Below are 27,363 nucleotides of genomic sequence, written 5' to 3'. Positions count from 1 at the left end.
GTTCATCCTGGCACTGGAAGGTGGAGGCGGAGGAGGGTGCGGGGGGGTGGGTGGGGGTGGAGTGGAGTGGAAAGCGGCACAGCTGGAGGAAAGCAGGGGAAGTGGGCAAGCCGGCTGGTGGGCTGGCGTGGGAATGCCAGGCCACTGGAGTGGTGGGTGGGGGCTGCGGGGAGCCCCCCTTGTGATGCTCTGCCTGTTCTGTGTGAGGCAGCATGTCTGCCACCATGGGTTGCTCTGGCATTCGCCGTGACTCAGAGGGAACGGAAAACCTGCCCCCCTCCCCCCACCTCAGCTGCCTGGCATTTCGTGGAAGTGGAGCCCTGAGCACAGAGGGCTTCTCCCGGGGCCCCCAGCATCTGCCCCCCCCCCAGCCCCTGTCGGAAGGAAGCTTCCTTGGGGAAACCGTGGTGAGCCTCTCACCGGCCCTGCTCTGGGGTGGGGATCAGGGCAGCCAGTGACTGCTGGGGGTCCTTCCTGGGATTTTGGCCTCTCAGTCCCTTGCACAAACATGGAGGGGGGCTTGGGGGGTCTTCCAAGCCAAGAGAGGCAGATTGGGGGAGGTGTTGCTGTTTCCAGGATCGCCTGCGCTTTTCTCTTGGGTCTGCAAGAGGGTGTTGTGTTCCGCCCCGGCCCGGCCTCACCTGTTGTGCACAGGTGTGCTATGATGGTCCTTTCCTACCTGAGTGTGTTCCTCAGGGCACCTTCCTCACCCAGCCAGGTATCCAAATAGGAGGCCTCCAGCAATAGCCATCAACCATCTTCCCTTCTGCCGGGGCTGGAAGCAAACCTTGTGGGTCCACCTTGACCCCATCAGGAGCTCTCATTTATTGACAGGCTTAGTGTCAAGGATCTGCCACCCGAGAACCTCCTGCTGGCCCTGGGCAGGGGGCTCTCTTGGGGAGACCTATAATGGGGTCGCAGCACCCTTTAAAGGCAGAGCTGGGTAGAAGCCCTGTGAGACAGAGGAGGGGTCTTCAGATCCTGGATCTACAAAGGAGGCAGCCAATTCCCCCCAGGAATTTTCCAGGAATTTTATTGCATCTCTGAACCTCTGCGGAAACCGTTCGGTCCTGGATGCCCCCATAATAAAATACGGGGTCCGTCTCTTCTCAGGCTCTGCTGCCATTGGGGTCACTCGTGAAGAAGCAGGAGAGGAGGGGGCTTGGGGGAGAAGGAGCTTCAATTCCCAGCCTTTTTTCCTGAGAACTGGCCTTTCAGTGATACTCACTGCCACAGGATGGCCAACCTTGGCTGATCTCAGAAACGCCCTAGTCAGACTCGGCTCCCGGGTTGGGGAGCCAAAGAGGAGGAACCTGGAAGTCAAAAAAAGCCAAAGGAAACCACTTCAAGGTGCCCGCGGAGCCACTCGGGATGGAATTGGTTTGTGGGTTTGTGGTTTGGCCAAGTCCCGAGTCTTGCCAGTCTTGTGTCCATATATCTGATGACTAATTTCTGATGGGGGGGGGGAGGCACTAATTGGACTTTGCTTCTCTTTCTCTCTAGCCAACGATGGGTTCCAACCCAATCACAAAAGGTCTTCTTTGATTCCATTGTCTCTGAAAGTGAGGCTTCTGCTTGTGAGCCTCCAAACCTTTCTTAGCAGAAGCTGAGAGTCAGCTGAGGGCCCCCCCTTCTTTTCGGGCTCTCTGACTAGCTTCTGAGGCACTCGGGACCCGTTTGGGAGCAGGAAGGTTCTCGCTAGGTCTGGGACTTTCTGGCCAGGCTGCCTGGACGTTTGCCATTGGAAGGTGGTGGCTTCGGGGCTCTTTCCAGAAGCCTTGGCGGCCTTCCCTCTCCCCACATGGCTAAAGGTACCCAGAGGCTGACTGGAAAAGCCTCCTTTGTTGGGGAGACCCCTGCCTAACGTTGACTTGGGGGGGGGGGTGCCTTCTCCTCACCGGGCCAATGGCTATGCAGCTTCTAACATGGCCAGCCTCGAGTTGCTCATCCATTCCTTAGGCAATGGATTCACCGTAGAACTGCTTACTGCTATGACTGTTTCTGCCATTATTATTGATCGGTTTTTACTTATATTCCAGTGAAAGCTTTTTCTGAGAAATAAAGAATACAACAGGCAATATTCTGTGTAGTGAATAGTTTCTCTGGGACGGTAGAGAACAGGCCCGTCTTATCGCGTGGACTATCTCTGGAGTCCCAGCTCATGGTACCTGTATTGGTGCTGACTATATCCAGTTCCCTCAATCTGTGTGCGAGGGTTTAATTTCTGCTCCCATCACCCACCTGACTGTTCCCTGGCACCCAGTGCTGTCCGAATCTGCCTTTAAAGTGTGGCCCCTTTTGGAAGTTCTACTGATTTCGCCTGAAATTTCATTCCTCGTGAGGTTTCCCGTTTGCGGCTGTTCAGCCTGTGCTTGACTCTGCTTCGTTCCATCTGCTTTTATTCAGGGCTGTGGGGTGGTGGTGTCAAAGCATAAAATAACTGAGTGGATGTTGCTAAGGGAGACCATCCATCCCTTGCCACAGCCTGCTTGGGGATCTTGGCCAGCCTAGATCTGGAATTCGGGATTCCAAGGATCGGGGGGGCTGCCCTTCCTCCTCGTGCCTGCTCCAGCTCTGCTTCCCCGCTCCTCTTGGGCCCCTAGAGAGCCTTTCAACTCCGTGTCACTACTGGGAACAAGGGGCTCATTTGGCTGGAAAGCCACTCGGGCTGATGAGCGAGCAAGCGAGCATTGTGGGATCCTGAGTGCACCCCGGGGCATTTGAGAAAGAGGAGCAAGAAGAGAAGGGGGGCTGGAGGAAGGGGGCTGATGCCAGGCTGGCTGCTCCCTCGCACAGAAAGGTCTTCCGGTGGAGGGCAAAATCCGAGTCAATGATATCCAGGCACCCCCTCCCCCACCCTGGGCCTTTTCTGTGGCTATGGACGCAGCTCTTCTTCCTGGCATGTTGGCCTTGGGCTGAATCCGCCCCCGGGCAGTCTAGCCCAGATGCCCGCTCTGACTGGCAGAGGCTCCGGAGGAGGCCGAAAAGAGGGCGGACCCTCGGGGCCCGGAGCGGTGGGGCTGCCCCATTCTCGGAAGAAGAGCTGGAGCCCGTTTGCTCACTTCAGCAGGCGCCGGTGCTGGACAGCTCCCGACGCCTGGGGAAACGGTGGGGGGACGGGGACCCTGGGAACGCCCAGGAGGAGGCGGGCGCTGGATCGTGACCCGTGGAGCCCCCACGGAGAGACGAGTCAGGAGTGGAAGCAGACAGGTGGACTCAAACTGCATGACCCAAACTAGGTAACATCATCAGTGCTGGTCATCAGCGCTGGACCCTGCCCCCCCTGCCCTCCCCTGTCAGCCCTGGGCTACAAATATTCTCCTTTATTGTTAACCAGTTAAAATAAAAAAAACCCTGAGGGTTCAGTTTACTAGTTATGCTCCAAAGGCAACAATTTAATCTGCAGAATGTGTGTGTGTGTGTGTGTGTGTGTGTGTGTGTGTGTGTGTGTGTGTGTGAGAGAGAGAGAGAGAGAGAGATCAGCCACTGGCCTTCTCAAGGACTTCAAAGAAACCGCGTGTGTATTGGAATGTCACCTGGTGGTGGGTGTGCATTTCTCCACCCCAGTCCCTCCCCGCTTTTTTCTTTTAATAATTTAAAACATCTTTTTCTTCATGGGTTTTCCCAATTTGCATTTTCTTGAGCATGTTTGTTTTTATACAGATTTTGGATTTCAGAACAACTTTTCTGGGCCAGTTTTTGGTAATGGCTTAATAATACCTCTTGGCCGGCACGGGGTCAGGTTTTGGCAACTGCTTCCTGTTTTGAGTATTTCTTCTACAAGTTCATACTTGGAACCAGAAACCCCCCAACCTGAAACTGGCCTCCTGGGGCTGGAGAGGCCGTGGGATGGGGGAGGAGGGCTGAAGACCCCCTGGGAGACTAGGGTGCCCTTCTTGGTGGAGGGTGGGAAGGAACCCCCTTTTATTTGGCCAGATCTTTGATCTACTATTGCCTTTTGTTAAAAATAAGGGGTTTTTAAACAATTATCATAAAAACGGTTCCCTGCCTGGTTTGTTAATTGTGCGTCGTTATTCGATACTGCGCTTTTAAAATTACAGTTGAAATCTGGTGGTTGGTCATTGTTAGCTCCCGGGAGATGGTTGGTGGAGAACCCCCAAAATGAAAATATTGCTAAAGATGAAGGATTTTTCTTTCTTTCTCAGCCCTTCTCCTGAGGGATCCCTGGATTCTGGATCTGTCCAGGATCTGCCAAAGACTAGGGAGTTGGATAAAGTGGGCACTCCAGATCAGAGGAAAAACCATGTTAGAGTTGGCAAGGTTTCAGTCGGTTGGCAAACAGCTGGACAATTGGGGGCCGGGGCAGATCCTGGCTCTCCTCCCACATGGAAATGATGCCCCTTTGTCAGAGGCCTATACCAAGGCCGGGCACGCAGCTCAGGGGGCGCCCTGGGCAAGCGGAGAAACCGCAGAGAACCCACCGAGGGCAGCTCAATTCACACAGCTGTGTTTTGCTCTTCCAGGCCAGCCCTTCTCCCATTATTGTGAACACCGACACCCTGGAGCCCAGCCTCTCCGTAAGTTTGCCTCCTCTGCTAGAGTCCCTGCCTTCCCCAGGGGGTCTTGCTCACCTCCAGGGAGCGGCCCTTCTTGGCCGCCCATTGGGTGGACTCCGCTGCCTGGAGCCTCAGGCAGGGGGTGGGATTGATTGACAGGAGGGAGAAGCCTCTCTTCAAGCGGGCCTGCCGGTTCTTGGAGACAGTGACCCGAAGAGGCTCCCTCGGGAACACGCCGGTGGGCTGGGTTCCTGGCTCAGTTCCTGCCTGCCTAAACAATCTGCCCTTCCGTGCTCATCCCTCGTCTGAGGGTTTGGCTTCCTTATCGCTCTGCAGCCAGTCGGCCTCCCTGGGCGTTTTGGACCCCAGCAAGGCCCCCAGTGAGGGCTGTGAGGGGTGTTTATGGCACAGCCCCCCGGAGCACCAGGAATAAGCAGCACCGGTGTGGCGGTGCCTTGCCCTGGTTTCTGTCACCAGCACCTGCATCTGGGCAGAACCTGGTTTTAACTCCCCCATAGTTCACGGTGATCCTCCAGGAGGATTCAGCGAGCAAGAGACTCCCGAGGCCAGCGGCCTTTTCTCTTCCGCCCTCTCCTGCTTGGGCCCCTGGGCTCTGTGTGCCAGGGGGGTGCCCTTTATTCCTGGGCCCCTGGAACTCCCTTCTCTCCCCAGGTGAATGGCAGCGACGGGATGTTCAAGTACGAGGAGATTGTCCTGGAGCGGGTGAGTCCAGCCTCCTTCCTCCCCAGCCACCCAAGCCCACCACCTCCATCCCCGGGGCATGCAGGGGGGGTCCTTTTCTGCAGGGCTGTCCAGAGGTGGGGCTGGCCGGGGTCTCCAGCTGGCTGGGCAGAGGGCTGCCCTTCCTTGACCCTCCCCCACCGGGCTCTCTGCTTCCTCTTCGGTTCCCTGCTCTTCGCTGGGGGGGGGCAGATGCTCATATCGGGTCTCTTGGCAGGGAAACTCCGGCCTCGGCTTCAGCATTGCTGGTGGCACCGACAACCCCCACATCCCCGATGACCCCGGCATTTTCATCACCAAGATCATCCCCGGTGGGGCGGCTGCCATGGACGGGCGCCTGGGGTGAGTGTCAAGGGGCGCAGAGGCCGGGCGGGGAATGTGCGATGAGGAGGAGGAGCAGGAGGGCTGGGCGGCCCTTCCTCCCTCACCCTCCGCTCCATGGCGCAGGGTCAACGACTGCGTCCTGAGGGTCAACGAGGTGGACGTCTCGGAGGTGGTGCACAGCAAGGCGGTGGAGGCCCTGAAGGAGGCGGGGCCGGTGGTGAGGCTGCTGGTCAGGCGGAGGCAGCCCCCACCAGAGACCATCATGGAGGTCAACCTGATGAAGGGACCCAAAGGTGAGGGGCGGGGGTCCCGGGGGCGGGGGCAGCTGCCGTTCGATCTGACATCCGGAGCACCTCAGTTGGGGTCTCACCAAGCGGGGCCGGGTGGGACAGTCAACCGCTGTTGGGCGCCGCAGGTGCTGCTGCTGCTGGGTGGGAAGGGGCCTTGGCCTGGTCACGAGCCCCCTACCCAGGAGAGCCTGCTGCCTGGAGGGGCACGGCTGACTTCAGCTGGGGAGGAGGAGCATCCCACAGCCCTGCAGTTCTCCCCCAGTTCTTGCAGTGAGTCTGGCCTCCCACCCCTCAGGGAGAAGGACCCCAGCCGCATTTCTCCCCCCGTCATCCTTCCTCTGGCCATTTGCAGGGGGACAGTTCCTCCTGCCCTCTTGCCTCCCCTCCCGGAGCAGCTGGCACTGCCACTCTCGGCCCTCCGTTCTTGGGCAACGGCCGAGAGCGTCAAAGTAGGCCGGATGAAAGGGCGCCCCCACCCCCACCCATGCAGGGCTGCTTCTTCCAGGGCTGGGCTTCAGCATTGCGGGGGGCATCGGGAACCAGCACATCCCAGGCGACAACAGCATCTACATCACCAAGATCATTGAAGGGGGCGCGGCCCAGAAAGACGGGCGGCTGCAGATCGGGGACCGGCTGCTTGCGGTGAGTGCCCAGCGCTGCTTCCCACGCCATGGTGGTCGGAGCAGGTCTTCCTGTTCCTTCTGGATGTGGCACCACCCAGAAATCCAGGCCCAACCCACCTGCGGGTCAATGGGCTGGTTGCCATTGCCAGGCATGGACCCTCCATATTCGGAGGCACTCTATCTTGCTGGGGTGTAAGCCGGGGAGGCTCTTGACTTTCAGAGAGGGCTGGAGCCGGGCGGGTGGGCTTTAGAGCCCCCTGGGGCCCCTCTTGCTTTGCTCGGGCACTCAGAGCTTACCTGTGGGCTGCTTTCTTTCCCCTCCCCCCATCCCCCAGGTGAACAACACCAACCTGCAGGAGGTGCGGCATGAAGAGGCGGTGGCTGCTCTCAAGAACACCTCCGACATGGTGTACCTGAAGGTGGCCAAGCCAGGCAGCTCCCACATCAACGACCTGTATGCGCCCCAGACTACGCCAGCAGTATGTCCCTGCCCCCCCCACCTCCAGCTCGGGAGGGGCCCCCAGCTCGGCAAAGGGGAGGGGGGTCTGGGTGGGGCAGCCGAGTGGGGAGGGTGCCCCAGAGCAGTGGGGGCTAAGCCTGGTCTCTCTCCCGCCCTTTGTCTCCCTAGCTTTTTCTGCCTTGGCCGACAACCACATAAGCCATAATCCTGGCCTAGGCTATCTTGGAGGCCTGGAGAGCAAGCCCGCTTACCCTGCTCCCCCCCAGGTCACGCCTGCCCGCTACTCACCTGTGCCCCGCCATCTGATTGGAGAGGAGGACTTCACCAGGTGAGCAGCGGCGGCCCTGCTGGGTCCCACAGCACATAAGGCTGGGGGGTGTCTGTCTCCCCCAGGGGCCTCCTTGGCTGCCTCTGGCGCACAGAGAGGGCTGGCAATCCACCCCAGGAAGCAGGAGGGGACAAACCTTCCCCAAAGCTGAAAGCCCAACGGAGGATCTTGCTGGTTGCGTTTCGGAGCCGCCCCCTCCGTGCTGCCCCACCTTTTCTGGCTGCTCTCGGGGTCCTTCTGGCGGGCTCTGGCAGCCCCCAGCAGGCAGGGAGCCCACTGACACCACTGGAGCGTCGGGGGGGCTGGAGGGGCAGATCTGGGGAGGATGTTAGCCTTTGAACACGTGCCCGCCCTTCCTGTGCTGGAGTTGGGCGAGGTGAGGGCTCTGGGCAAAGGAGAGGGCATAGGCTGGCATGGGAGGGGCTGGAAGGGCCAAGGCAAGTGCTGGCTGGTGACCACACGAGGGCGCTAACCAGACTGAGGCAGAGGAAGGCTGGCAGCCGATGCCCTGATCCGAAAGCCCTGCTGGAGGGGGCAGAAAGAGAGTCCACCTCAGGGGCTGCCCCAATGTCCAGCAGGCTGCGATGTATAGGCGAAGGGTGGATGGGCACATGAAGCCTCCTGGCCAGGACCCTGCCAGCCTTGAGTGCCCCAACCCTGCTACCAAGAGCCTCTGGGCCAACCCCCCCCCCCAAGGCTCTGGGCCCTCTCGGGCAGCCTGTCTTCTGCAGAGCTGGCTGTGCAGGCTGAGCCCTCCCCCTCCTGCCTAATGGGTGCCCAGAGGGAGGGAAGGGTTAAGGCCAGTGGCAGCTTTCTGGGCAGCGGCTGCATCTGGATCCTCTCAAGGGTCTGACAGCTCCTGGCTGCTGGGGGGGGAGGGGAAGGCGGAGCAGGGCAGATAAAAGGCAGGCGGCTTGGCCCCCGCCCCACAGACGCAGCCACCATGATCACAGTCAACGTCTCCTCCTCCATGTCCTGCGGGAGGCAGCCCCCCCACTGCACTCGGCCAGCCTGCACCAGAGGGGGACTCGGTATTGTCCCCCCCCGCATTTGTGCTTTCAGTTCGGGGGGGGGGGCGTCTTGCAAGGCTTGTCGTGGCCTTCTGGGTCTGAGTGGGCAGGCAAGGCTGTCCTTGGCTTGATTCCATCCTGCCTGGGAGGGACGTCCAGATCCCCCCAGCTAATTGGCATGCAAGTTGGGGGGGTCGGGAGGGGGTGAGCATCCTGGAGAGGAGGAAACGGGGTGGCTACTGGTGGTTAGGAGCCAGGAGAAGCTGGGAGGGTGGGGGGAATGTTGGGGCTCTGAGAGGAGCTGACCCTCCCCAATTCCCACCCCCTCCCGTGCCTGCCAAAAAGCCATCCAAAAGCTCCCTTTGGCCAGAATGTGGGGTCCAGTTCAGCCCTGGACTGAATGTGGGAGTGCAGCTGATCCTTTGGGGGGGCTGATGGACACCCACCCTCTTGGGATCCAGCCCCAGCTGCTCCTGCCCCCAACCCTAACGGCCGCCCCTCTCCCCTTCCTCCTGCCAGGGAGCCCCGGAAGATCTCTCTGCACAAGGGCTCCAGTGGCCTGGGCTTCAACATTGTCGGGGCGAGGATGGGGAGGGCATCTTTGTCTCCTTCATCCTGGCTGGGGGACCAGCAGACCTGAGTGGGGAGCTGCGGCGGGGCGATCGGATCCTGTCGGTGAGTGCAATGGGGGCCTTCTTCTCGGGGGAGGAAGGGGGGGGCAGATGGGGCTTTTTCCCCGAGGTCTCCTTGCTCCTCTGGCCCTTCTGCCCAGCCATGAAGGGGTTAACCCGCTGGCCCACGCAGGGCAGGGCTAGGCAGGGCAGGGCAGAGCACCTCACCCAACCGGTCCGGCCTGGCTGAGCCCAGCCCCATTGCCAGGAAGCTGGCTCCCTCTTGGCCAGGGGGAAACGGTGCCGAGGCTCCCTCCCTCCCGCACAGATGGATCCCAGCACCTGTGGCAGGCGGGTGAATCCCGGTCCCCGCCCAAGCAGGCTGCCCTCCCACGTTCCAGGGGGCTGCTTTTCCCCAGGTCAGGCCCAGGCTCCCTGCCACAGCTCAGGGCCTGGCATAGAGCGGCCGGCTGGAGGCTTTGGGAGGGGGGCGCAGGCAGGGCCGCTGCCAGGTGTCCAGCTCTGCCTCCCTGCTGACGGGCGGGTCTGTTTGCCAGGTGAACGGTGTCAACCTCCGGAATGCCACGCATGAACAAGCGGCAGCAGCCCTGAAGAGGGCTGGACAGACCGTCACCATCGTGGCCCAGTACAGGCCGGAAGGTAAGAGCCCGCCGGCTTTTGGGCGGGCCTCCCAGTGGGGCAGGCTAGCAGCAGGATGGGCCAACTGGGTGGCAGGGCACCCTGGCTGTCCCGCATGGCGCATGGCTTCAGCCCCTCTGCCCGGTCCCTTTCGCTCTGGGGGTCATGCAGAGCCGCCCGAGCTGGGCCTCGGGGGGTGTCTTCCCAGTGCAGCTTTGCTTGTGGGCTCCAGAGGCGCCTGCTGGTGCTGCCCTTGCGGGGCCTTTGCCCAAGGTGGCCTGTCCCCCGGGCAGGGAAAGCAGCGGGGGAGGGGGGCGCCAGGAGGCAGGCAGAATGCCCCTCTGGCCACCCGGGGCTGCAGTCTCAAGGGGCTTCCTCCTGCCGGCTGGGCACCAGGAGCCCCGCCGGTGGAGTGGAGCCAGGGGGCCTCCTGGGACATCCGCAAGGCCGGCAGCGCAAGCTTTCCGCGGCTTGAGGCGGTATTCCCGCCTGCGAAGCTCTTTTCCCGCTGCCCATTCCTGCGGCTCGTGTGCACGCGTTAACACGCGTAGGGGCTGGGCAGCGAGAGCGAGAGCGGGCGTGGGCGGGGCTTTGTATGCAAACGAGATGTCTGGCTGGGGTTACCCGGGGATGATCGGCGCGTAACGATGGGGCAGCGCGGCCGCCGATTGGTCGAGTAGGACGCTGTCGTAGAAACGGTGGGCGGGGCTGGAGGACGTTGGGTACAAACAGCGGGGCGAGGCCTGCGCATGGGGGTAAGACGTGGAGCTTCGAAGCGCGGCGGCGATTGGGCCGATTCGGAGCGTGGGGGCGGGCCGATTATGAGTTCGGGCGGCGATTGGACGGGCGGGAGGAGAGGGTCGGCAGTGCGAAATCCGGTTGGGCGCCGAGGGCGGAGCGGAGCGCCGATTGGCCGGAGCCCGGCGCGGGGCCGCGCCTCCACCTTCCCGCCCGGGCGACCGGCCGGCCGGGCTTTGTGTGCAGACGGGGAGGCGGGGCGGCCGGCGGGAGCGCGGGCGGCGGCGGGCAGGTGAGCGGGCGCCGGGCCGGGAAGCCTCGCGGGGAGCCGCGGCTCTGCCCTGGCGCACGGGGGAGAGGGCTTGAACCGGGCGGGAGCCTCTTCCTCTCGCGAGACCCTCCGGATCGAGCCCCCCTTTGCCCCCGGGGCGCCTCCTGCGAGGGGCGGGGCGGGGCGGGGGTCTCGCGCGCCCCTTTCTGTGTTGGGGGGTCCCGGGGCCGCCCACCTGCCGCTCCGGGGAGCGGGCGCGGGGGCGTCGCGGGGCGTGGCGTGCAGACCGTTGGGGGCCGCCCGAGAGGGATCCCCGGAGGGCGGCGGGGGGCGCTGGAGCCGAGCGGGGCCTCCTCCTCCCCGCCGCTCGCCTCCTGCGAGGCCGCCCCCCGGGGCAGGAGGGGCCCTTCGGGGCGGAGGGGCGCTGCCTGGCTTGGTCGCTGCCCAGAAGCCTGCGGGGCTCCTGCAGCGGGGGAGCCGCCCGGCCGCCTCCTTTCCCCGGCTGAAGCCTGGCGATCTTTTAGGCCAGGCCTCTGCGACCTTGGCCCCTTTAAGCCTGGAGGACTCCGACTCCCAGAATTCCCCAGCCAGCTTTGCTTTGACCCGGGGCTGGGGAATTCTGGGAGTTGGAGTCCTCCAGGCTTAAAGGGGCCAAGGTTGGAGAAGCCTCTTTTAGGCAGTAGGTTTATTCGCCTTCTTCCTTCAGCCAGCCCAGGCAGGAGACACAAGAACAGGGCAACCCAACACAACAGGGAGCATGGCTCTCCCAACGTGGCCCAGCTACTCCCAGCAAGGGAGCGAATTACACTGGTCCTGCGAAGGAAAAGCTCTGCAAGTGACCCCTTGCATGCGTGGCCACTTTTCAAATTCCGCGGGAGATTTGTGAATGATCCGGTTTTTATTTAGCCTCCACTGAATGTATGTGAGTCTCTACACAGCAGACAGCTGGGCTTGGAGGGAGACTCCGAGATATTCGTTGCCGGCCTGGGATAACCATGATCGTAAAACTTGGCTGCATTTTGAGCCTTGTGGCTGAAATAGCTCTTGCACGTACTGAATCTTGCACGTATTTCAGAAAGGACCAGCGTGGAAACTGGCAGATCACCTGTTCTGCTTCCGGAGTGAATAGTCTGGGCTCTTGACAGTTTGCCTGACACTTTGTTCTTTGTCCCTGAGAGGAGGATGTCTTGGGTGCAGGAAATTCTTGCTTGGTTTGGCTTACTTTTTCTCTCTGACTCGCTGCCGGGTGGAACTTGCAATGCTGGTAGCTGTAAAGCAGAAGAGAGGATCAATCCTGCTAACCAGAATGAGCTGAGTTAACCAATGTGGTTAATGTGGGATTGCCATTGGGTTCCTGCCTGTCATGAGGCTTGGTCTGCTCTGGCACTTGTAGGGTAGATACTAGCTGGGTTTCACTTAGAAACATCTGTAAACGTGTGGAAGATGATCGGTGTCATTGTACAGTTGTAGGAGATGACATGTAAATAATCGTCTCATGAGTCTAAAGTCCCGAGGGATAAAGTTGAGGCCCTGAAAATCCACAAAGGATCCTGGGGCGATATAAGTAAAGACATCTTTGAATTTCAGAAATGGGAAACATGTTTAATTTTGTGGAACCTCTGGATGCAGAGTAGAGTCACCCCTGGCCCGAAATAAGCTGCAGTGTTAGCCCTCTGCTTTTCTCATATAGACCTTGCCTTGAAACTGTTCAGTAGCTAGGATTTATTTATTTGGAAAACATTCAGACGTCTACCAGTGGAACTGTTTCCCTGACTATACATTTAAAATGTAATCAAGGTGAGAAGCATCGCTAGAGAGAAGCAGAAGTACCAACACGATCTCTAAGAATATTTAAGGAACACACACACACACACACAGAGTGTTGAATCACTGGATCCCAGGAAAGCTGCCTGAAAATGCTAAGGGCCCAGATATCAGTGCAGGACAACCAGCTGTTACTTGCTCTCAACAAGCCAGGTTCTCTGTCTCTCCAGAGCTGAATTGGTGTGTGTGTGTGTGTGTGTGTGTGTGAGAGAGAGAGAGAGATCCTTTTGCCTGCTCTGCCCAAGGAAGTTGGAGTAGGAAAAGAGGTGGCAGCTGCTGTTGGGATCCTATCTTAGCAAGATCCCAGAGACTGGGGGAAACATGTATTATTAGTTCAAGATGATTTTCCGTGGTCTGACCTGTTGGACAACTTCCTGTACTTAATCCAAGGGAGATACGGGCTGTTTCCCCACGTGATCTGCCCCCCCCGCGCCTTCTGCTCCCAGAGCATTTCCTGGCTGGCGTTTGAGGCTGGCCTGGTTTCCTTGTCCACCTCGCTGGTGCTTTCTCCCCCTCCCGACTGCTCCTCCTCCTCCGTGTTGCTGTCAGGAGAGGCTGATCAGAGCACGCTGCCCTCTGCCCTGGGCGCTGGAAGCGGAGCCCTCCTTGCCATCTCCCCAAGCAGCAGGGCAGACAGAGCCTTTCTGTGCGTCCCTTTGAGCCGAGAGTGGAAGGAAACAGCCCGCGAGGCTCCCAGCCGAGCTCTGGGAAGAGCTGCTTCCAGCCTGTTTGGAGCCTTTGTCCTGAAATCTGCCCAGCCTTGACCGGCGTTTGCAAGGGGAGTTCTGGAGCTGGGCCTGCTCTTGGCCTCTTGGTCCAGGGGCTTCTGCCGGCCAGAGTCGTGTGCTGATTGAATGTGAGATCAGACACACATAAGTCGTCCGTCCCCCCGTCCCCTCCCCCGCCCCCGGCAAAAAGGAGACAGTTTTGCCATGTAAATGCTGGGTGTCGGTGGATCTGACGGGAGCTCCAGGAGTGAGGCAGAGCCAGAGAGCACGTGGCTTCGGGACTTCAGGTGGGGACAGGATGCTACCCAGGGGCCCCTCTGTCCCCTTTCATCATCTGCAGATGGGGGAGAGCCTCTTATTTTAATCCATTTATACTTCGCCACTCTGGTTGTGGCTTAGCTGTTTCAAGGAGGCCTGAGGAGGAGACGGGACCTGCCGCTTTGCCCCTCCGCAGCCCCAGCCTTGAAGGCAACGACCACAAGCCCTCTCCTGTGAACGGGAGGCTCCGAAGGCTGCGCACTCTGGGGGAGAAGGCGGCTCAGGAGCACAAGTGGGGTCAGGGCGTTTCCATGCTCTGAGCGTTCATAGACTCCTGCACCATTGGTCAAGCCGCATATGTGCCCGCAGCATGGCGCATGTTAAACGATTTTTAAATCCATTGTCCCTGAAGCTGAGTTAGGCCACTCACGTTATTTCTGCATTCTGTATTGACACTTAGGAAAACGGGGTCAGTATTGGTCCCAGCTGCCGCCAGGGCGGGAAATCCACAGGCTGGATCTCTATCGATGCTCGGTGGTGGGTTGAGTCCTTGCCAACTGAGCAGCTCCCAGAATAAAGCAAAAACGTAACACTGGGTAATTTTTCTACGCCTGCAGGACTGATGGGGCCACAAGGAGAGTGGGGGGAAAGGAAGGGTTTCCTGGCAGAAAGGGAGCGTATAAGAAAGTGATCAAGAAAAATCAGACTGGAGCCCGTGGACAAAGAACCGCAACAAATGATAAAAACTACTTTCAACGGCCCAATAAGACCAAGGAACTGATAGTGGACTATAGAAGGAACAGATCAAACATCCAGCCCTTGCTTATCCATGGAGATCGAGTGGAGCAAGTGGCCGGCCAGTTTTAAGTTTCTGGGTGTTACCCTAAAAGAGGACCTGACCTGGGGTGCCTACATTGCAGCCTTGGTCAAAAGGGCCCAGCAGAGATTATACTACCTGAGGCTTCTCAGGAAACAACAACCGAATGAAAAAACTGCTGGTGACCTTCTACCGCTGCACCACAGAGAGTATCTTAACTTCCTGCACACCGGTGTGTGGTTTGCCAATTGCACATTGGCCGATAGGACAGCGCTCCAGAGGATCCTGGGTTGCCCTCTCCCCTCGTTGGAAGAGCTTTTATAGCTCCTGCTGCCTTAAGAAAGTGCAAAACATTCTCAAAGATCCATCTCATCCTGGGCACCCCTTTTTTGGGGGAACCATAACCATCTGGCAGACGGTATAGGATAATAATAAAAACAAGGACAAATAGGCTGAAAAACAGGTTCTATCCCAGGGCAGGAGCTCTTTTGAATTCCACTGTATAGTGCAGTGTTGGTGTGGTGTTGGGGGTTTTCGGTTCAATGTGTGGAGTGTGCAGGATGTGTGTTTGTGTTTATTTTCATGGTCATGATGTGCCCTGAAGATGGTGTTTGATTTCGTTGTATGACGTGCAATGACAATAAAGTAAACTAAACTAATAAAATACTTTGTAAAATGAATATCTAGGCTTGAAGGAATTGAAATCAGGCTATCTGTAATAAACTTGAATTGACATTTGGAACAATCAACAATCCTTCACACTTGGGGCTTTGCTTTTAACTTCCACGTTTTTTAGGTTTCAGGGCTTCAGAGTTTCTAGGCAATGCACGTAGAGGCCAAAAAGGAAGGATTAGATCAAAGTTCCTAGCAAAAGAGAAAACAGTTTCCCTGCTTGTGTCTTTAGCTGTTGAGTTTAGAGAAAGCACGTTCAGCATGTCTGGTTGAAACTTCCAGCAGAGATGATGTGTTTCATTTTGCTGTCAAAGTTTAATGCTGAATTGGGTTCCATGAATGATGATGATGATATGAATTCTGGGAGGTGACTAAGGTGCTTCTCTGCTCTTGGAGCAGAATTACTGTTGCTGGGAGTTGTAAGAAACTCTCAACGGTGGCCGTGTGGAAAGTCCCTTGTTCTTGGGGACTTGATTTTCTAAGGTCTTCGGCACATTGAATTTATTAAACTGTAAACTCTCAAAATGACCCACCTCTACCTTATGCAAGCTCCTGTGTAATAACGTTTAACCGTAAGCCAGTATACATCATACATGAAGATGTGCTATGGAAAAGGCATAATAACCTTGAAGTAAATGGTAAACCCAAGACTGCGTTTATATAACCCCTTGCTTGCATAATCTGAATGCTCACAATTGCAGTGCTTGGAAGGTGGATAGAGAACCATCGGTGCATGCTTGTTAATGCCTTCAGGAATATTTTCAAACCTGTTCAAATGCTTCTGGCATCAAAGCCCAGGTCTGTTAATTTTCCTGCAATCTTATCTCCCACAAGAGCCGGATGCCGGTAATGGATTTTTGAACTGCTGTTTGCTATTAATTGTGCCAACACTCTTAAAACACGGCCGCCTCTTTAGCCATTGACGGAGTTGTGGTAATAGGTGCTAGATGGTTTTATTGTCAGTCTGGGGAAAGGCTACTTGAGTATCCCCTGCCTCCTGTCAGGCACTTTGGTTGGTTCGTGCAGGTTCTGGGATTGGAGAAGAACACAAAATCTCCCGCCTGTCTTCTCCGTCCTTCCCCTGATGGGCCAAGGGCTCCTCCTGTGTTGGTGCCTCTTCTTGATGTCAGCCCAGCCTGTTCAAGAGATTTGATAAGCAGCCGCTTCCTCTACCCTTCCTTCCCCGGCAGCCTTTCTGAGAGGGAGGGAGGGAGGGATCTCAGCCATGACCATACTCTGAAGCGCAGAATGCTGGACACCAGCTGGCCGGTCCTTGTTAGTTGCCATGTTAGCCTATTTGTCGTGGCCCATTGAGCCATGACTTCCTCAAAGGCCAGCACCTGTATCCAGTTATGCAGCGTATCTGGCCCGGGACCTGGCAGGTAAATGGCGCACGGAGGGGGAGTTGCAGAGGTGAGGGCTTTGGCTGGCTGCTTCCTCGTTCCTCGGGTGTGAAACGCAGAGATCCCACAAACACCCCGGGCTGGACTGTGCGACGGCTCCCAACCTTCCCTCCTTTGTGCTTGCAGAGTACAGCCGCTTTGAGTCCAAGATCCATGACCTCCGAGAGCAGATGATGAACAGCAGCATGAGTTCGGGCTCTGGCTCCCTTCGAACCAGTGAGAAGCGGTCCCTCTACGTCCGGTAAGCATCGTCGAAGGGCCCCTCCAGGTTGACTCTCTTGTTACTCTGCCACACTCAGGGTCATCTCGCCTTCCCTTCCCCCAGAAAAAGGGGCCTCGTGGGGCCGCTGGCTGGGAGTGCTGGAGCGCTAAAGCCTGGCTAGCAGCACCCTTTGCTTTTTAAGTTGGGACAGACAAGTTTAGCCCCTTTTCAGTCATCGCCCTTCTGACCTCGGCCTGTGGCTCGGCCGCTTCCTGTCTCTGTGGCTTCCATGGGGAGCGCTGTCCTGAAGCGGCATGGCCTCCCTGCACCCACCAGAGCAAGGCATCGGACATGGGACACCAGTGGCCTCCTTCGGTGGGGCACTCCTGGGTAACTGGTGGTGCTCAGAGCCCACACGGCCTGTTCGATCAAACTCTTGCCACGCACAGTTTAGCCCCACGTGTTGAGCAAGCGCAGCCATGTGACCGGCTTTGGCGCTCTGAATCCTGAAATGGAATTGGGAGAACCTGGGTTCAGTTAACCCTGGTCGAGCATGTTGGGCAAGCACGGCCCGGGGCTGGGGGAGGTTGAAGGGGCTGAGCCTCTTGGGCCTTCTCAACGTAGGAAGGGAGGCAGAGCCTCTGCAGGGCCTCAGCCTTTGGCTTGCTGATCGCCCGGAAGCGGCTCTCTGGCGCTCGCCGGCTGCTTCTCTCCTGGCCTGCAGGAGGAGGGGGCCAGCCAAGGAATCCGCCAGCGCTGGATCTGGACTCTTGGCTGTGTCGCTCCTGGTGGAGCTCCTCGGCCACCCCAGCCTTGGCTACTTACAACACAAGCCAACCCGGTGCAGTTTTTTGGGTCTGGCTGCTTAGCTGGACCGGCGGTCCTCGCAAACGCCTCCCCAACCCAGCTTCTCTTCTTCTCCGTGGCAGAGCCACCAGGGTTCTTGAGCCCATCTTGCACAGCACTTTCTTGGCTGCTCCTGGGATCGAGGCAGCTCTCTGCAAAACCTCCCCTGCACTGGGAGAGGAGGCTCAGCCCTGTTGGGTGGAGTAGTTTCGGGCACAATTTAGCTGAAACTGATGAAATGGACAAGCTGCCGGTTGTGCTAATTACAAGGCTGGCTAGGCCAGATGGGAAAGGCTGATCCAGCCCCAAACAAAACCTCCTCCTGCCTTTGTTTCCCTGGCAGGAAGTGAACCCTGCAACGGGGCAGAGGCACAGAACCCTGTCGCGCCCCCTGGTGGCAACAAGAGGAGCTGGCAAAAAGCAAGCCGCCTAGTGAATAGGATAAGAATAGAATAGGATAGAATAGAATAGAAAATAGAATAGAAAATAGAATAGAATAGAATATAGAATAGAATATAGAACAGAACAGAATAGAATAGAATATAGAATATAGAATAGAATAGAACAGAAGCTGGAAGGGACCTTGGAGGTCTTCTAGTCCACCCCCCTGCCCACTTATCTACCATTTCAGAGAAGTGACCGTCTGGTCTCTTCTTAAAAGCCTCCAGGGAGGGCTTTTTTTGCAAGGCAAGCCTAGGCCAGGGGTGGAGTATATGGTTGGGGCCTTGCGGTGGGCAGGAGGCAGAGTCGCCAGGAGGGACCTGGGTGGAGAGCAGGAGGCTAAGGCCAAAGGAAGGGGACCCTGAGGAAGGGCAGGAGAACATCCGCCTTGCGTCCAGCAGAAGGTCTGAGGTCCAGGCGTCGGTGTGGAGAGCTTTGTGGACAGACAGGGGCCCTCCGTCCCTCCTGCTAACCTGCCTCATTCCTGGACAGGGCCCTCTTTGACTATGACCGAACTCGGGACAGCTGCTTGCCCAGCCAGGGACTCAGTTTCTCTTACGGGGACATTTTGCACGTCATCAATGCCTCGGACGATGAGTGGTGGCAGGCAAGGCTGGTGACCCCTCACGGCGAGAGCGAGCAGATCGGAGTCATTCCCAGCAAGAAGAGGTGAGCCTGCCGCTGCCGCAGCCCTCGTGGCCGCGGAGGGTTTTCGCTGGACAGTGGCTTCCCTTGAGAGGGGGGTTGTCAGGAAGAGCTGAAGCGGAGTTTGGGGTGGGGCGACCTGGGCCTGTGTTTTGCTTTCAAGCAGGAGGCATTTCCAGGAGGCAGAAGTGGGGGAGGGGCTTTGGACTGTGGAGCTTCTGTTTTGCCCTGCACTGAAGGCCTGAGGAACTGGCCGTGCCAATAATGTCTGTGAGGTTCCTGAAGAAAGATCTCGGTGAGGCAGGAACAGGGACCAGAGCGAGATCCAAGTCACCCTTCAACCCCTTTCTTTTTCTTCATGCTGTCAGGGTGGAAAAAAAGGAACGGGCGCGCTTGAAAACAGTGAAGTTCCATGCTCGGACAGGCATGATTGAATCCAACCGGGTAAGTGAGGCTGATGCTGCGTGTGTGTGTGTGTGTGTGAAGCAGGGAAGCGTTCTGAATGAAATCCGACTGGGGCGGCAAGCAGAGTTCCTGCAAGGTGCGCTGTGGCCGGTTGCTGCTCGGGTGACGGTTGAACAAAGGGTCTCAGTCTGCAGGAGGAGCCTCTCTAAAAGGCACACACGCACACAGACACACGCAGACACACACAGACACAGCTATGGCATCCTCAGCCTTCCTCCAGCCGAGGCCCGGGACGGTTTCTCCAAGGTCGGCTCAAGGAGTTTGCTGAAGGCTGGGACGGGGAATTCCTCCACAGGCTGGACGGGAGCTCTCCTCCTTCTTGTTGTGGCAATGAAAATGGCTAGTCATCTTCCGCCATCCCTCAAGATCATTTCCTCCACCCTTAATTTTCCTCTTGCATCCCATTTACATGTAATTTCCATGATTTCATTTGAGGGGCAGCTTCCCTGACATTGATCACCGTTGTCTGTTCATTTTAATTTTTCTTGCATGCTTTAAACTCCATTGTTTTTTGTCCTTTTTGTTTCTGTTCTTTTTGTTTCCTTCTGCACCCCCCCCTTGCATCTTCATCTTCTTCACAGTTGATCAAAACGAAACGTAAAAAGAGTTTCCGTCTCTCTCGAAAATTCCCCTTTTACAAGAGCAAAGAGAACTTGGCTCAGGAAAGCAGCGGACAGGAACGTAAGTAGCAGCTGCCCTGCTCGGATTCTCTCGGGGAGCCCCGGCAGCTGCCCCAGCCCTGCGAGGGGAAAGGGGCCCACGGCTTCCTCCCTCGGGGGGCTGCCTGGCCCCAGACCCGGGCGGCTTGGCGGAGCCTGAGCATGGCGTGGCCCTCGGTGGCTGGGAGCAGATGCCGGGCCAAACGGTTCTTCATCCGAGGTCAGAGGGTCCAGAGGCTGCGGGCTGCTCCCGGCTTCCTTGCTCGGCTTTGCCAGGCTCACTAAGGGGCTCTTGGACTTTGCTTGCAACGATGGGCCAAGCCTGGAGCCCTTCACTCTTCCTGAGGGGCCATATTGCTCAGCGGTCTCCCGTAGCCTCACAAACGGCCCCCGCCGAATGTCTTTGGGGCAGAGCTTGGCCCCCGGGGGCTCCCGGATGGCAGCCGGGCTCATCTAAGGCCTCAGCAGCAGGTCTCTCTCTCTCTCTCTCTCTCCTTTCCCTGCCCAATAACTTACGGGTATTACTTATGACGGCTGCACATTGCACAATTTCTACAAAACGACTGGTGACGCCCTTACAAAAGCAGCCGGTTTTGTGTGCTCGCTCTCCCTGGAGGGCAGCGTTGGGCTCTCGTGCCGTATTTGCAGAGCCAGCGGCGCCTGCGCCTGAAGCCCCAGTGCCCTCTAGTTGGTCTTCCGGGCCTCGTCTTTTTCCTCGGCTCCCAGCCGTCCGATCCCTTTCATCGGAGTTGCTGGGGTGGAATTCGGAGCTTCTCCCTGCTAAGCAATGCCGGGTTGCAAAGCTATGCTCCAGAAAAGCCGTCCAGGATTAGGATATGAGAAAGGGCAGCTCCTACACGATTACCTGACTACCAGGTGCTGCAAGACCCGGGCAGGGGCTGAGGCTCTGTGAAGAGGGGGCCACAGTCAGAGCCAAGAATAACTCAGCCCAGACTCTTGGGAGCCAGGCGGTTCTGAGCACCATCCTGCCTTTGCGTTGTGCTCTGGGTTAGGGCAATTGCAGGCGAGTCGTTCCAGGGAGCTGAGCGCCTCCCAGCGGTGTGGACAAATGAAGGCTCGGCTCCTGTGGCTGTGGGACCACGGACTGGCTGAGAGGAGCAGCAGACGACCATTTGGGGGCAGGGGTGATCCTTGGGCTTTGGTTGTTGAGGTCTACCCTGCTCTGTACGGGTGACCTCCCCCCAGTAGCCCCGGCCGGGGTGGCTGGTCCCGGAACAAGGGACTCAGCTTGGTGCTGCCAAACCTGGTCAGCCTGGTACCAAGAAGCCAAGAGTGTTGGCCCTGCTCCTCGCCAGGCACTTGGGGAGGTCTGCCTGGGTGCCGGGGCTTCTTCGGGCTGCCTCACGTCCTAGAGATTAGGCTCAAATGAGGAGGTTTTGGGACAGCAGATATTTTTGGAAGCGTTGGTCACGAGCTTTAACTTCACTTGCTGTTGCAGCTTTCAGCCATTCTGCACTCCTGTCACTAATGCCGTCCTGGCCCTGTCTCTCTCTCTCTCTCTCTTCCCCACTTTCTCTTTCCTTCTCTCGTTCTTCTCTCTTCCCCCCCACCCCACTTCCTCTCCCCTCTGGCTGGCTGTGAATCAGGACTTCCCTGGGTTAAGTGACGATTATTATGGCGCAAAGAACCTGAGTAAGTGGAACTTCCCGGCACACCATCCCTTTCCGTTGCTAGCATGCCTGAGACCGGAAGGGGGTTGATGGGACACTTGGCGTAGATTGGGCCCCTGTGAGCCCAGCCTCCTTGTGGTCACTAGACTGGCCGTCTCCTTCCAAAGAAAAGAGGCCCCTTTCGGCAGGGGCTGATGGGTCTTGGCAGCCTCTTCCTGGGAAGGGCTCCCCAGCGGTGCAGAGAGTTGGCCAGGAGAAAGGCCGGCATCGTCTTGAGGCCCAGCCAAGGAAAGAAATCTGCCCCCTGATCAGGTCGTCGAACTTTGCCACGTTGTCACACAGTGTGTGTGTGTGGACTCCTTTTCTCCCCTGCTGTCGCAATGGGCACACCTCCGTCGGGCAGCCCTGCGGTTTCTTTCTTGCCACCGATCCCCCCCCTCCTCTCTTCCCTTCTCTGTCGCTTCAGAGGCAGGGTTGTGCTCTGGGGGGGGGAGGGGGGGCAGAGGGGAGCTGGCTAGGAACGGGGCTGCATGTCTGTGCTTCAACCCCGCGTGTGGCTGAGCTGCTGCTCTGGGGGGCCTGCCGCAGAAGGTGGCGGAGGGGGAGAGGTGGTAGCGGCACCTGCTGCCGTCCTCATTTGGGCAAGCGACCCACCACCCAAGTGGAGCGGATCAGCTGGGCTCCCCTCCAAGAGGGGCCGGGGAGGTGGAGCGCTTGCCCTCGGATCCCTCTCCCCCGTCCCCAGTGCCGGTGGCCCTCAGCCCCTGCTGGCATCCCCTGCTGTCAATCTGTATTAAACCTGGGCCTCTTTCTTGGTTGCAGAGGGGGTGACCTCAAACACCAGTGACAGCGAGAGCAGTTCCAGTAAGTGTCCCCTGTTTGTTCCCGCCTGACTTTCCTTCTGGCTTCATCCCAGGGCTGGGGAGGGGGTCAGAGCCGCCCGTGTCTCCATCTCTTCTGAGGGCTGGTAGCTCTTTTTGGTTGGGACTGGAGCATAGCGTAAGTCAATCGGCCAGGTAAAACAGGTTGGTTTCAGGTAGCAGAGACTAAGGCCTGGACAGGATCCCCTTTCCCTTAGACATTTACTCATCCAGGTGACTCGTGCAAGGCCAAAGGGTAGGCAAGGGGCTTTGGTCCTGTTTCCTTTGGGGCAGAATGTCTGCCTGTCCTTTGATCCGATCTACCGACTGGGGAAGAAAAGTGCTGGACTAGAACTCTTGGTGTCCCTCATCTTTAGGCCAGGCTGGCTGGGCTGCTATAAGCGGGGCTTCCCTGGGAGTCGGTTCCCCAAAGATTTTGCTGAGTGGGAAATAGGCCTCCAGTGGGGGGAACCTTTGCTTCTTTCTCCCTGATTGCTAAGGCAAAGTGAAGACGTCAGGGAGGTGGAATGCCTTAGAAATGAATAGCGTTGCCAGTTTGGCCGTGAGGTGTGGAGTTGTTGCTGCGAGGCCAGCTGATTCTTTCCAATTCTTTCAGAAGGACAAGAGGACACGATTCTCTCCTACGAACCTGTGACAAGACAGGAAAGTAAGTTGGAAAAAAGGCGGATCCACCGTCTTCTTCCTGGAGGGCAGCTCAGCCTTGAGATTTCTGCATTTAGCTTTGAACTTCACAGCGGAGCAGAGACTCGTCTCCAAAACTTCTCCTTCCCTTTTGGACTGTCTTTCTAGTTCACTACGCCAGGCCAGTGATTGTTTTGGGGCCCATGAAGGACCGAGTCAACGATGACCTCATCTCAGAATTCCCACACAAGTTTGGATCCTGTGTGCCTCGTAAGTGATGTATTTTGGGGGGGGAGGGAGATTTAAGGGACACCGAACGTCTTCCGAAGTGATGCTTTAGGCCCTGGGCTCCGGATGGTTGTGTGAGAAGAGAGTTGAGTGTTCACATCAATCAGATAGTCTTTTTTTTTTTGCAGCAGAGGTTAAGGTCAAGGTCATGAGGGCACCGCTTTGGCCCCACTTTCTGAACCACAGAAAAAGCCAATGTATTTTCTTTCAGACACTACCAGGCCACGGCGTGAAAATGAAGTTGACGGACAAGATTACCACTTTGTGGCCTCACGGGAGCAGATGGAGAAGGACATTCAGGACAGCAAATTTATCGAAGCTGGGCAGTTCAACGACAATCTCTACGGGACCAGTGTCCAGTCTGTGCGGGCGGTGGCTGAGCGGGTGAGTCCGGCAGCATGGACTTTGCCAACCTTGGTCAAAATACCGCTGGGCCAAGTGGCATCATTCAGTTCACGAAATGGCCTGCATTGCATCCCCCGTCAAACCAGCAGCAGATTCTGGTCCTGGCTTGGCTGTGCCGGGTTTCAGGTCAGCTTATTTTGAAGCTCCTGTTTCAGGCAGGAGTTGATGCATCTACGCTTAGGGCCTTAAATCACGACCTCATTTAAGCTCCAGCGTAACCAGAAATTAACTTGCCAGCCAGTAAAGTCTGATGGCGTCTCCGCTGCTTTGGGTTGTGGTCCCCCTGATGAGTTTGGGGTGGGGGCAAAGCGAGGGCTTGAAAGGGCTGTGCAAAGGCTGTGCAGTAACGGATGCCCCGCCCTCCTCCAGGGGAAGCACTGTATCCTGGACGTGTCGGGCAATGCGATCAAAAGGTTGCAGCAAGCGCAGCTGTATCCAGTGGCGATTTTCATCAAGCCCAAGACCATCGAAGCGCTCATGTGAGTATCACGGAGGTGTAGCAATTGGGTTGTAGGCCCCACCCATCTCACAGTCTCTGGGTGGCTTGTAAGCCAAAACATTGATTCGCTTACCCAGATGCCACCTTTGGGGGCTGTGAATCCGGGGTAGAGCCAAACCCGTCAGGAGGCCAGGAGGTGCAGCAGCAGCGGCTGCCGGGCGGAGGGGCTGCGTTTTCAGTGATGGGGGCAGGTCGCGCCAGGCAAGGTTTAGTGATGGACACGGGGAGGTGGGTGTTGGGCAGCTCTTGCCAAATGGACCACGGTTGTGTCAGGAATGGGCTTTTCGCCCACTTAGTGCACCCAACACTCCCTCACGGCTTTTGGATTGACAGAACGGTTACTTGGCTGCAGGTGGATTTAAAACCTACTTTGGGATACCTTTCCCTGCACTCAGTTCCAGGGATTGGCCGTCTTGGTTTCTCTGCGGCCTCCACACCATCCGTGGGCTGTGAACTTGCTCCCAGGGCCGCAGCCCTCCCGCTTTCCCTCCACCTGTCTCTTCAGGTGGAGTTGAGGTGCCAACGTGACCCAGGAGCCCCTCAGAGAGCTGAGGAAAAGTTAGATTTTGGACAGTGGCAGAAGCAGAAGAGCTCCGGTCGGGACAGAGGCTTTTGTCCTGAGGCTTTGTTTGTTTTTCCCCCGGCTGGGCCTGCAGGGAGATGAACCGGAGGCAGACGTACGAGCAGGCCAACAAGGTCTTCGACAAAGCCATGAAGTTGGAGCAGGAGTTTGGAGAGTACTTTACAGGTGGGAGTTCTCGTGGGTTGTGAGCTCCGTAGTTGCCTGCTTCGCAGCAGGAATTGGGAGGAGTGTGCAAAACAGGTTTTCATGTAGACAAAAATGGGGCGATAATGCAAGGTCGGTTTAGTTGCTTGCAGCTTTTAAGGAGGTGGTGGGGAAGGAAAGAGGGCCCTTCCTGTCTAGTAAAGCACTTCTCTTTTCCTTCCACAGCCATTGTACAAGGAGACTCCCTGGAAGAGATTTACAGTAAAATCAAACAGATAATAGAGGATCAATCTGGGCATTATATCTGGATCCCGTCCTCTGAGAAACTGTGATGTCCCCCTCCTGTCAATCAACCCATTAGAAGATCAGCAACCCTTCCCCCGTCCTCTGCCCCGGAGGGGGAAGGAGGAGAGCACCCTGTCCCTTTTCTAGGTGGTTGACAATTGCGTTTTCTAGTCCCGTTTTCCTTTTCCTTGGGATGGACCAGTCTCCTTCATCAAGTGACTGTCCCCACCATTCCTGCATGGACTGTCCTGCTGCTCCCCTAGAAATGGAGACAAACCCTATTTGAGAGTTTTTTCTGTGCTTTTAATTAAGAAAATACATCAACTGTTGAAATCAGAAAGCGAGAGGCAGGAGGTGGCCGTGGACAACTAGCCTCAAGAGCCACTGATGCGACACGTGGACAGTTCCTGCCCCTCTAAGTGGAAGGGAGACTGGCAGCCTGTCTACTTTACCAAGAAGAAAAGGCAACAGAATGCTTTTATTTATCTAGATATGTAATTTTATATATATAATATATGCTCTAAATATATACATATATATGACTAGAGAATGTTCTGAATATAGTCATATATATATATATATATATATATACATACATACACACACACACACACACACGCACACACGAGACTAGAGAACACGAGGGGGCTGCTGGAATGTTCTTTGTTAGCGAAAGAATTGCCGCCTTGCCTCAGCCATGGGGACAGGAAACGCTGTGGAGGTGAAGTTCATGGTACGGAGCGTTTTGGGGTGCCGTTCTGTGGTTCTTCCAAAGCCGACTTCTGCATTTGGAAAGAGAGAAGCCAGCACTGGGATTACGGAGCAAACAGAGGGCCCGGAACCGCTACAACAAGCTACAACAATTTATTTGAGCACGCAAAAGCAAAAGGATAATGCTACATATTAACCGCACATTGTTTTATGTCACCTGATGTGTTTGCATGAGGTTTTTTTAAGCTGCTGTTAAACCAAAATCATGTTTGTGTTGGTGTGTTGGCTTTTCATTATTCCAAGCTTTTGATTTTAATAATGAACTGAACGGGTATACAATCCAGTTTTTTAACTTATTTTTTAAGATTGTTCCATTGTAAATAGTTTCCAGACCCAACCCACAGACCGTGCGGGATGAGCACAGAGGCTGTTCTGTGTTGCAGTCGGGTCACTGGTAGAGACTCCATCCCACCCCACCACCGGCTTGTCCTGGGGAAGAAGAACGTGGAGTTGTTCCGTGCAGTGGGAAGCGGGTTGCAGCAGGGGATGTGAAGAGAAGCTTGTGCCTTGGAGGGTCACTCTTTCAACCATGTTTTCGGTGGGAAATTGACTCAAGAACCTGGGAAGTCCTTATTCTAGCAGAATTGTGCCAAATTCTGGTTGCAACACTTGAAGCCCTTCCTGACCAGGCTAATCCTCAGAGGCTCCGTGAAGAACCGCACCCTCCGTCTTACTTTGTGTCTCCACATGATCCTCCTGGCAGAGAGGGACCCCGGCCTTCCGTGCTGCCAACGTCTGCTGGCAATTCTTCAGGATAGCCCAAGGCAGGGGCAACTGAGAACGTGCTCTCTGTGTGGCACAGACTGTTCGTCTTCCGTGGACTGCGGCTAGCTGCTGTAATGGGAAGCCTTGGTTTGTGGTCATGTCAAGTGTGTAGACTGTAGGTGCAAAAAGAGTTTTCTTTTCTATTACCGAACAAGAGAATTAAGTTGGATTTGTGGAAGTTCTGGGTGGAGTTTTCAAGCCTTGCTGGGTGGGTGCCAACCCCCATGCCCGTGGGCCAGAGGAGGAGGTTTGCCCACTTTTGCCATCTTGCCCCAATCTCAAGTTTGAAAGAGAGGATTGTGCCCATCTCGTTTCCACGGAGCAAGAGCCACGGCTGCTACAGGAGGAGAGATCCGAGTTGCCTTAGTCCCAGTGCCCCGGGTGGGACGGGGCCTCGGCTTGTAGCAGGTTGGTGCCGTCTGCTCCATCGCTGGTAGGTAGCTGTATCATTCATTGTGTGATTTGTGCACGGCCTTCATTGTTCAACATGGGTGAAAACTGTCATCTTGCGGAGAATCATTCTGGTAAGCGAGAAGCCATTCCCACATCAGCTGTGTTGCAAGAACCTCAAGTGGAACTTTGGGAGGACCAGAGCTGCTGCGGTCCGCTGGTGAAGAACCGGGAGGAATCCCTGGCGGGAGGATTTGGGAGAGGCCACCACCGACTTCCTCTGCTCAGCTGGTGTTGCAAGACATGTTCTGAAGAACCGGACTATGCATCAATAGAAACAGCTCTCGAGGTGGCTCGTCTCCCGTGACTTTTATTTTGTAATAGCCGGTCACTGTCTTCTAGGCTCATGGAGGAAGGGCCTGCCTCCTCCTCCGTGGCATAGCTGAAAGTATCCAATCATGACACTAGTTGGTTTACCAGTGTTTCTTCCAAGGAGACATATATTTTTAATAAACGAACATTGCAATGAACTGCTCTGTGGCTCTTTTCTTGGGAGGGGTTCTTACCTTGTCGGGCGTCATGGGCCAG

General features: G+C 56.7%; 2 protein-coding genes across 4 annotated transcripts in view; both read left to right on the top strand.

Moving 5' to 3' along the window:
- Positions 1-27,305, top strand: part of LOC113423097 (disks large homolog 3) — a 38,103-nt gene extending 10,798 nt beyond the window's left edge. The window contains exons 5-24 of the mRNA XM_026684346.2: positions 4,485-4,538; positions 5,190-5,240; positions 5,476-5,600; positions 5,706-5,875; positions 6,378-6,514; positions 6,831-6,974; positions 7,124-7,283; positions 8,813-8,968; positions 9,462-9,564; positions 16,381-16,495; positions 18,236-18,412; positions 18,757-18,832; positions 19,435-19,534; positions 21,966-22,007; positions 22,620-22,670; positions 22,814-22,915; positions 23,145-23,317; positions 23,708-23,817; positions 24,494-24,585; positions 24,790-27,305. Coding sequence (XP_026540131.2) covers positions 4,485-4,538; positions 5,190-5,240; positions 5,476-5,600; positions 5,706-5,875; positions 6,378-6,514; positions 6,831-6,974; positions 7,124-7,153 — 711 coding nt within the window. The 3' untranslated portion in view covers positions 7,154-7,283; positions 8,813-8,968; positions 9,462-9,564; ... (9 more) ...; positions 24,494-24,585; positions 24,790-27,305. The remainder of the gene's footprint in view (positions 1-4,484; positions 4,539-5,189; positions 5,241-5,475; positions 5,601-5,705; positions 5,876-6,377; positions 6,515-6,830; positions 6,975-7,123; positions 7,284-8,812; positions 8,969-9,461; positions 9,565-16,380; positions 16,496-18,235; positions 18,413-18,756; positions 18,833-19,434; positions 19,535-21,965; positions 22,008-22,619; positions 22,671-22,813; positions 22,916-23,144; positions 23,318-23,707; positions 23,818-24,493; positions 24,586-24,789) is intronic.
- On the top strand, positions 16,387-27,305 carry DLG3 (discs large MAGUK scaffold protein 3). Of its 3 annotated transcripts, none has more exons than XM_087972293.1 (11): positions 16,387-16,495; positions 18,236-18,412; positions 18,757-18,832; positions 21,120-21,165; positions 21,966-22,007; positions 22,620-22,670; positions 22,814-22,915; positions 23,145-23,317; positions 23,708-23,817; positions 24,494-24,585; positions 24,790-27,305. In XM_087972293.1, exons 1-11 carry the CDS (start codon positions 16,425-16,427, stop codon positions 24,894-24,896), a joined length of 1,047 nt encoding a protein of 348 aa, XP_087828419.1. In that variant the 5' UTR covers positions 16,387-16,424; the 3' UTR covers positions 24,897-27,305. The 3 variants fall into 3 exon arrangements, with proteins under 3 accessions (XP_087828419.1, XP_026540132.2, XP_087828420.1); XM_026684347.2 differs by lacking the exon at positions 21,120-21,165 and adding an exon at positions 19,435-19,534; XM_087972294.1 differs by lacking the exons at positions 21,120-21,165; positions 21,966-22,007 and adding an exon at positions 19,435-19,534.
- Positions 27,306-27,363: the final 58 nt, after the last annotated feature.

This window comes from Notechis scutatus, chromosome 10 (genome assembly GCF_049901735.1).
Source record: "Notechis scutatus isolate UNSWTSFEM ecotype Mainland chromosome 10, rNotScu1.2, whole genome shotgun sequence".
Taxonomy (NCBI): domain Eukaryota; kingdom Metazoa; phylum Chordata; class Lepidosauria; order Squamata; family Elapidae; genus Notechis; species Notechis scutatus.
The sequence above is the reverse complement of the archived record's forward strand: the minus strand, read 5'-3'. Positions and strand labels throughout refer to the sequence as shown.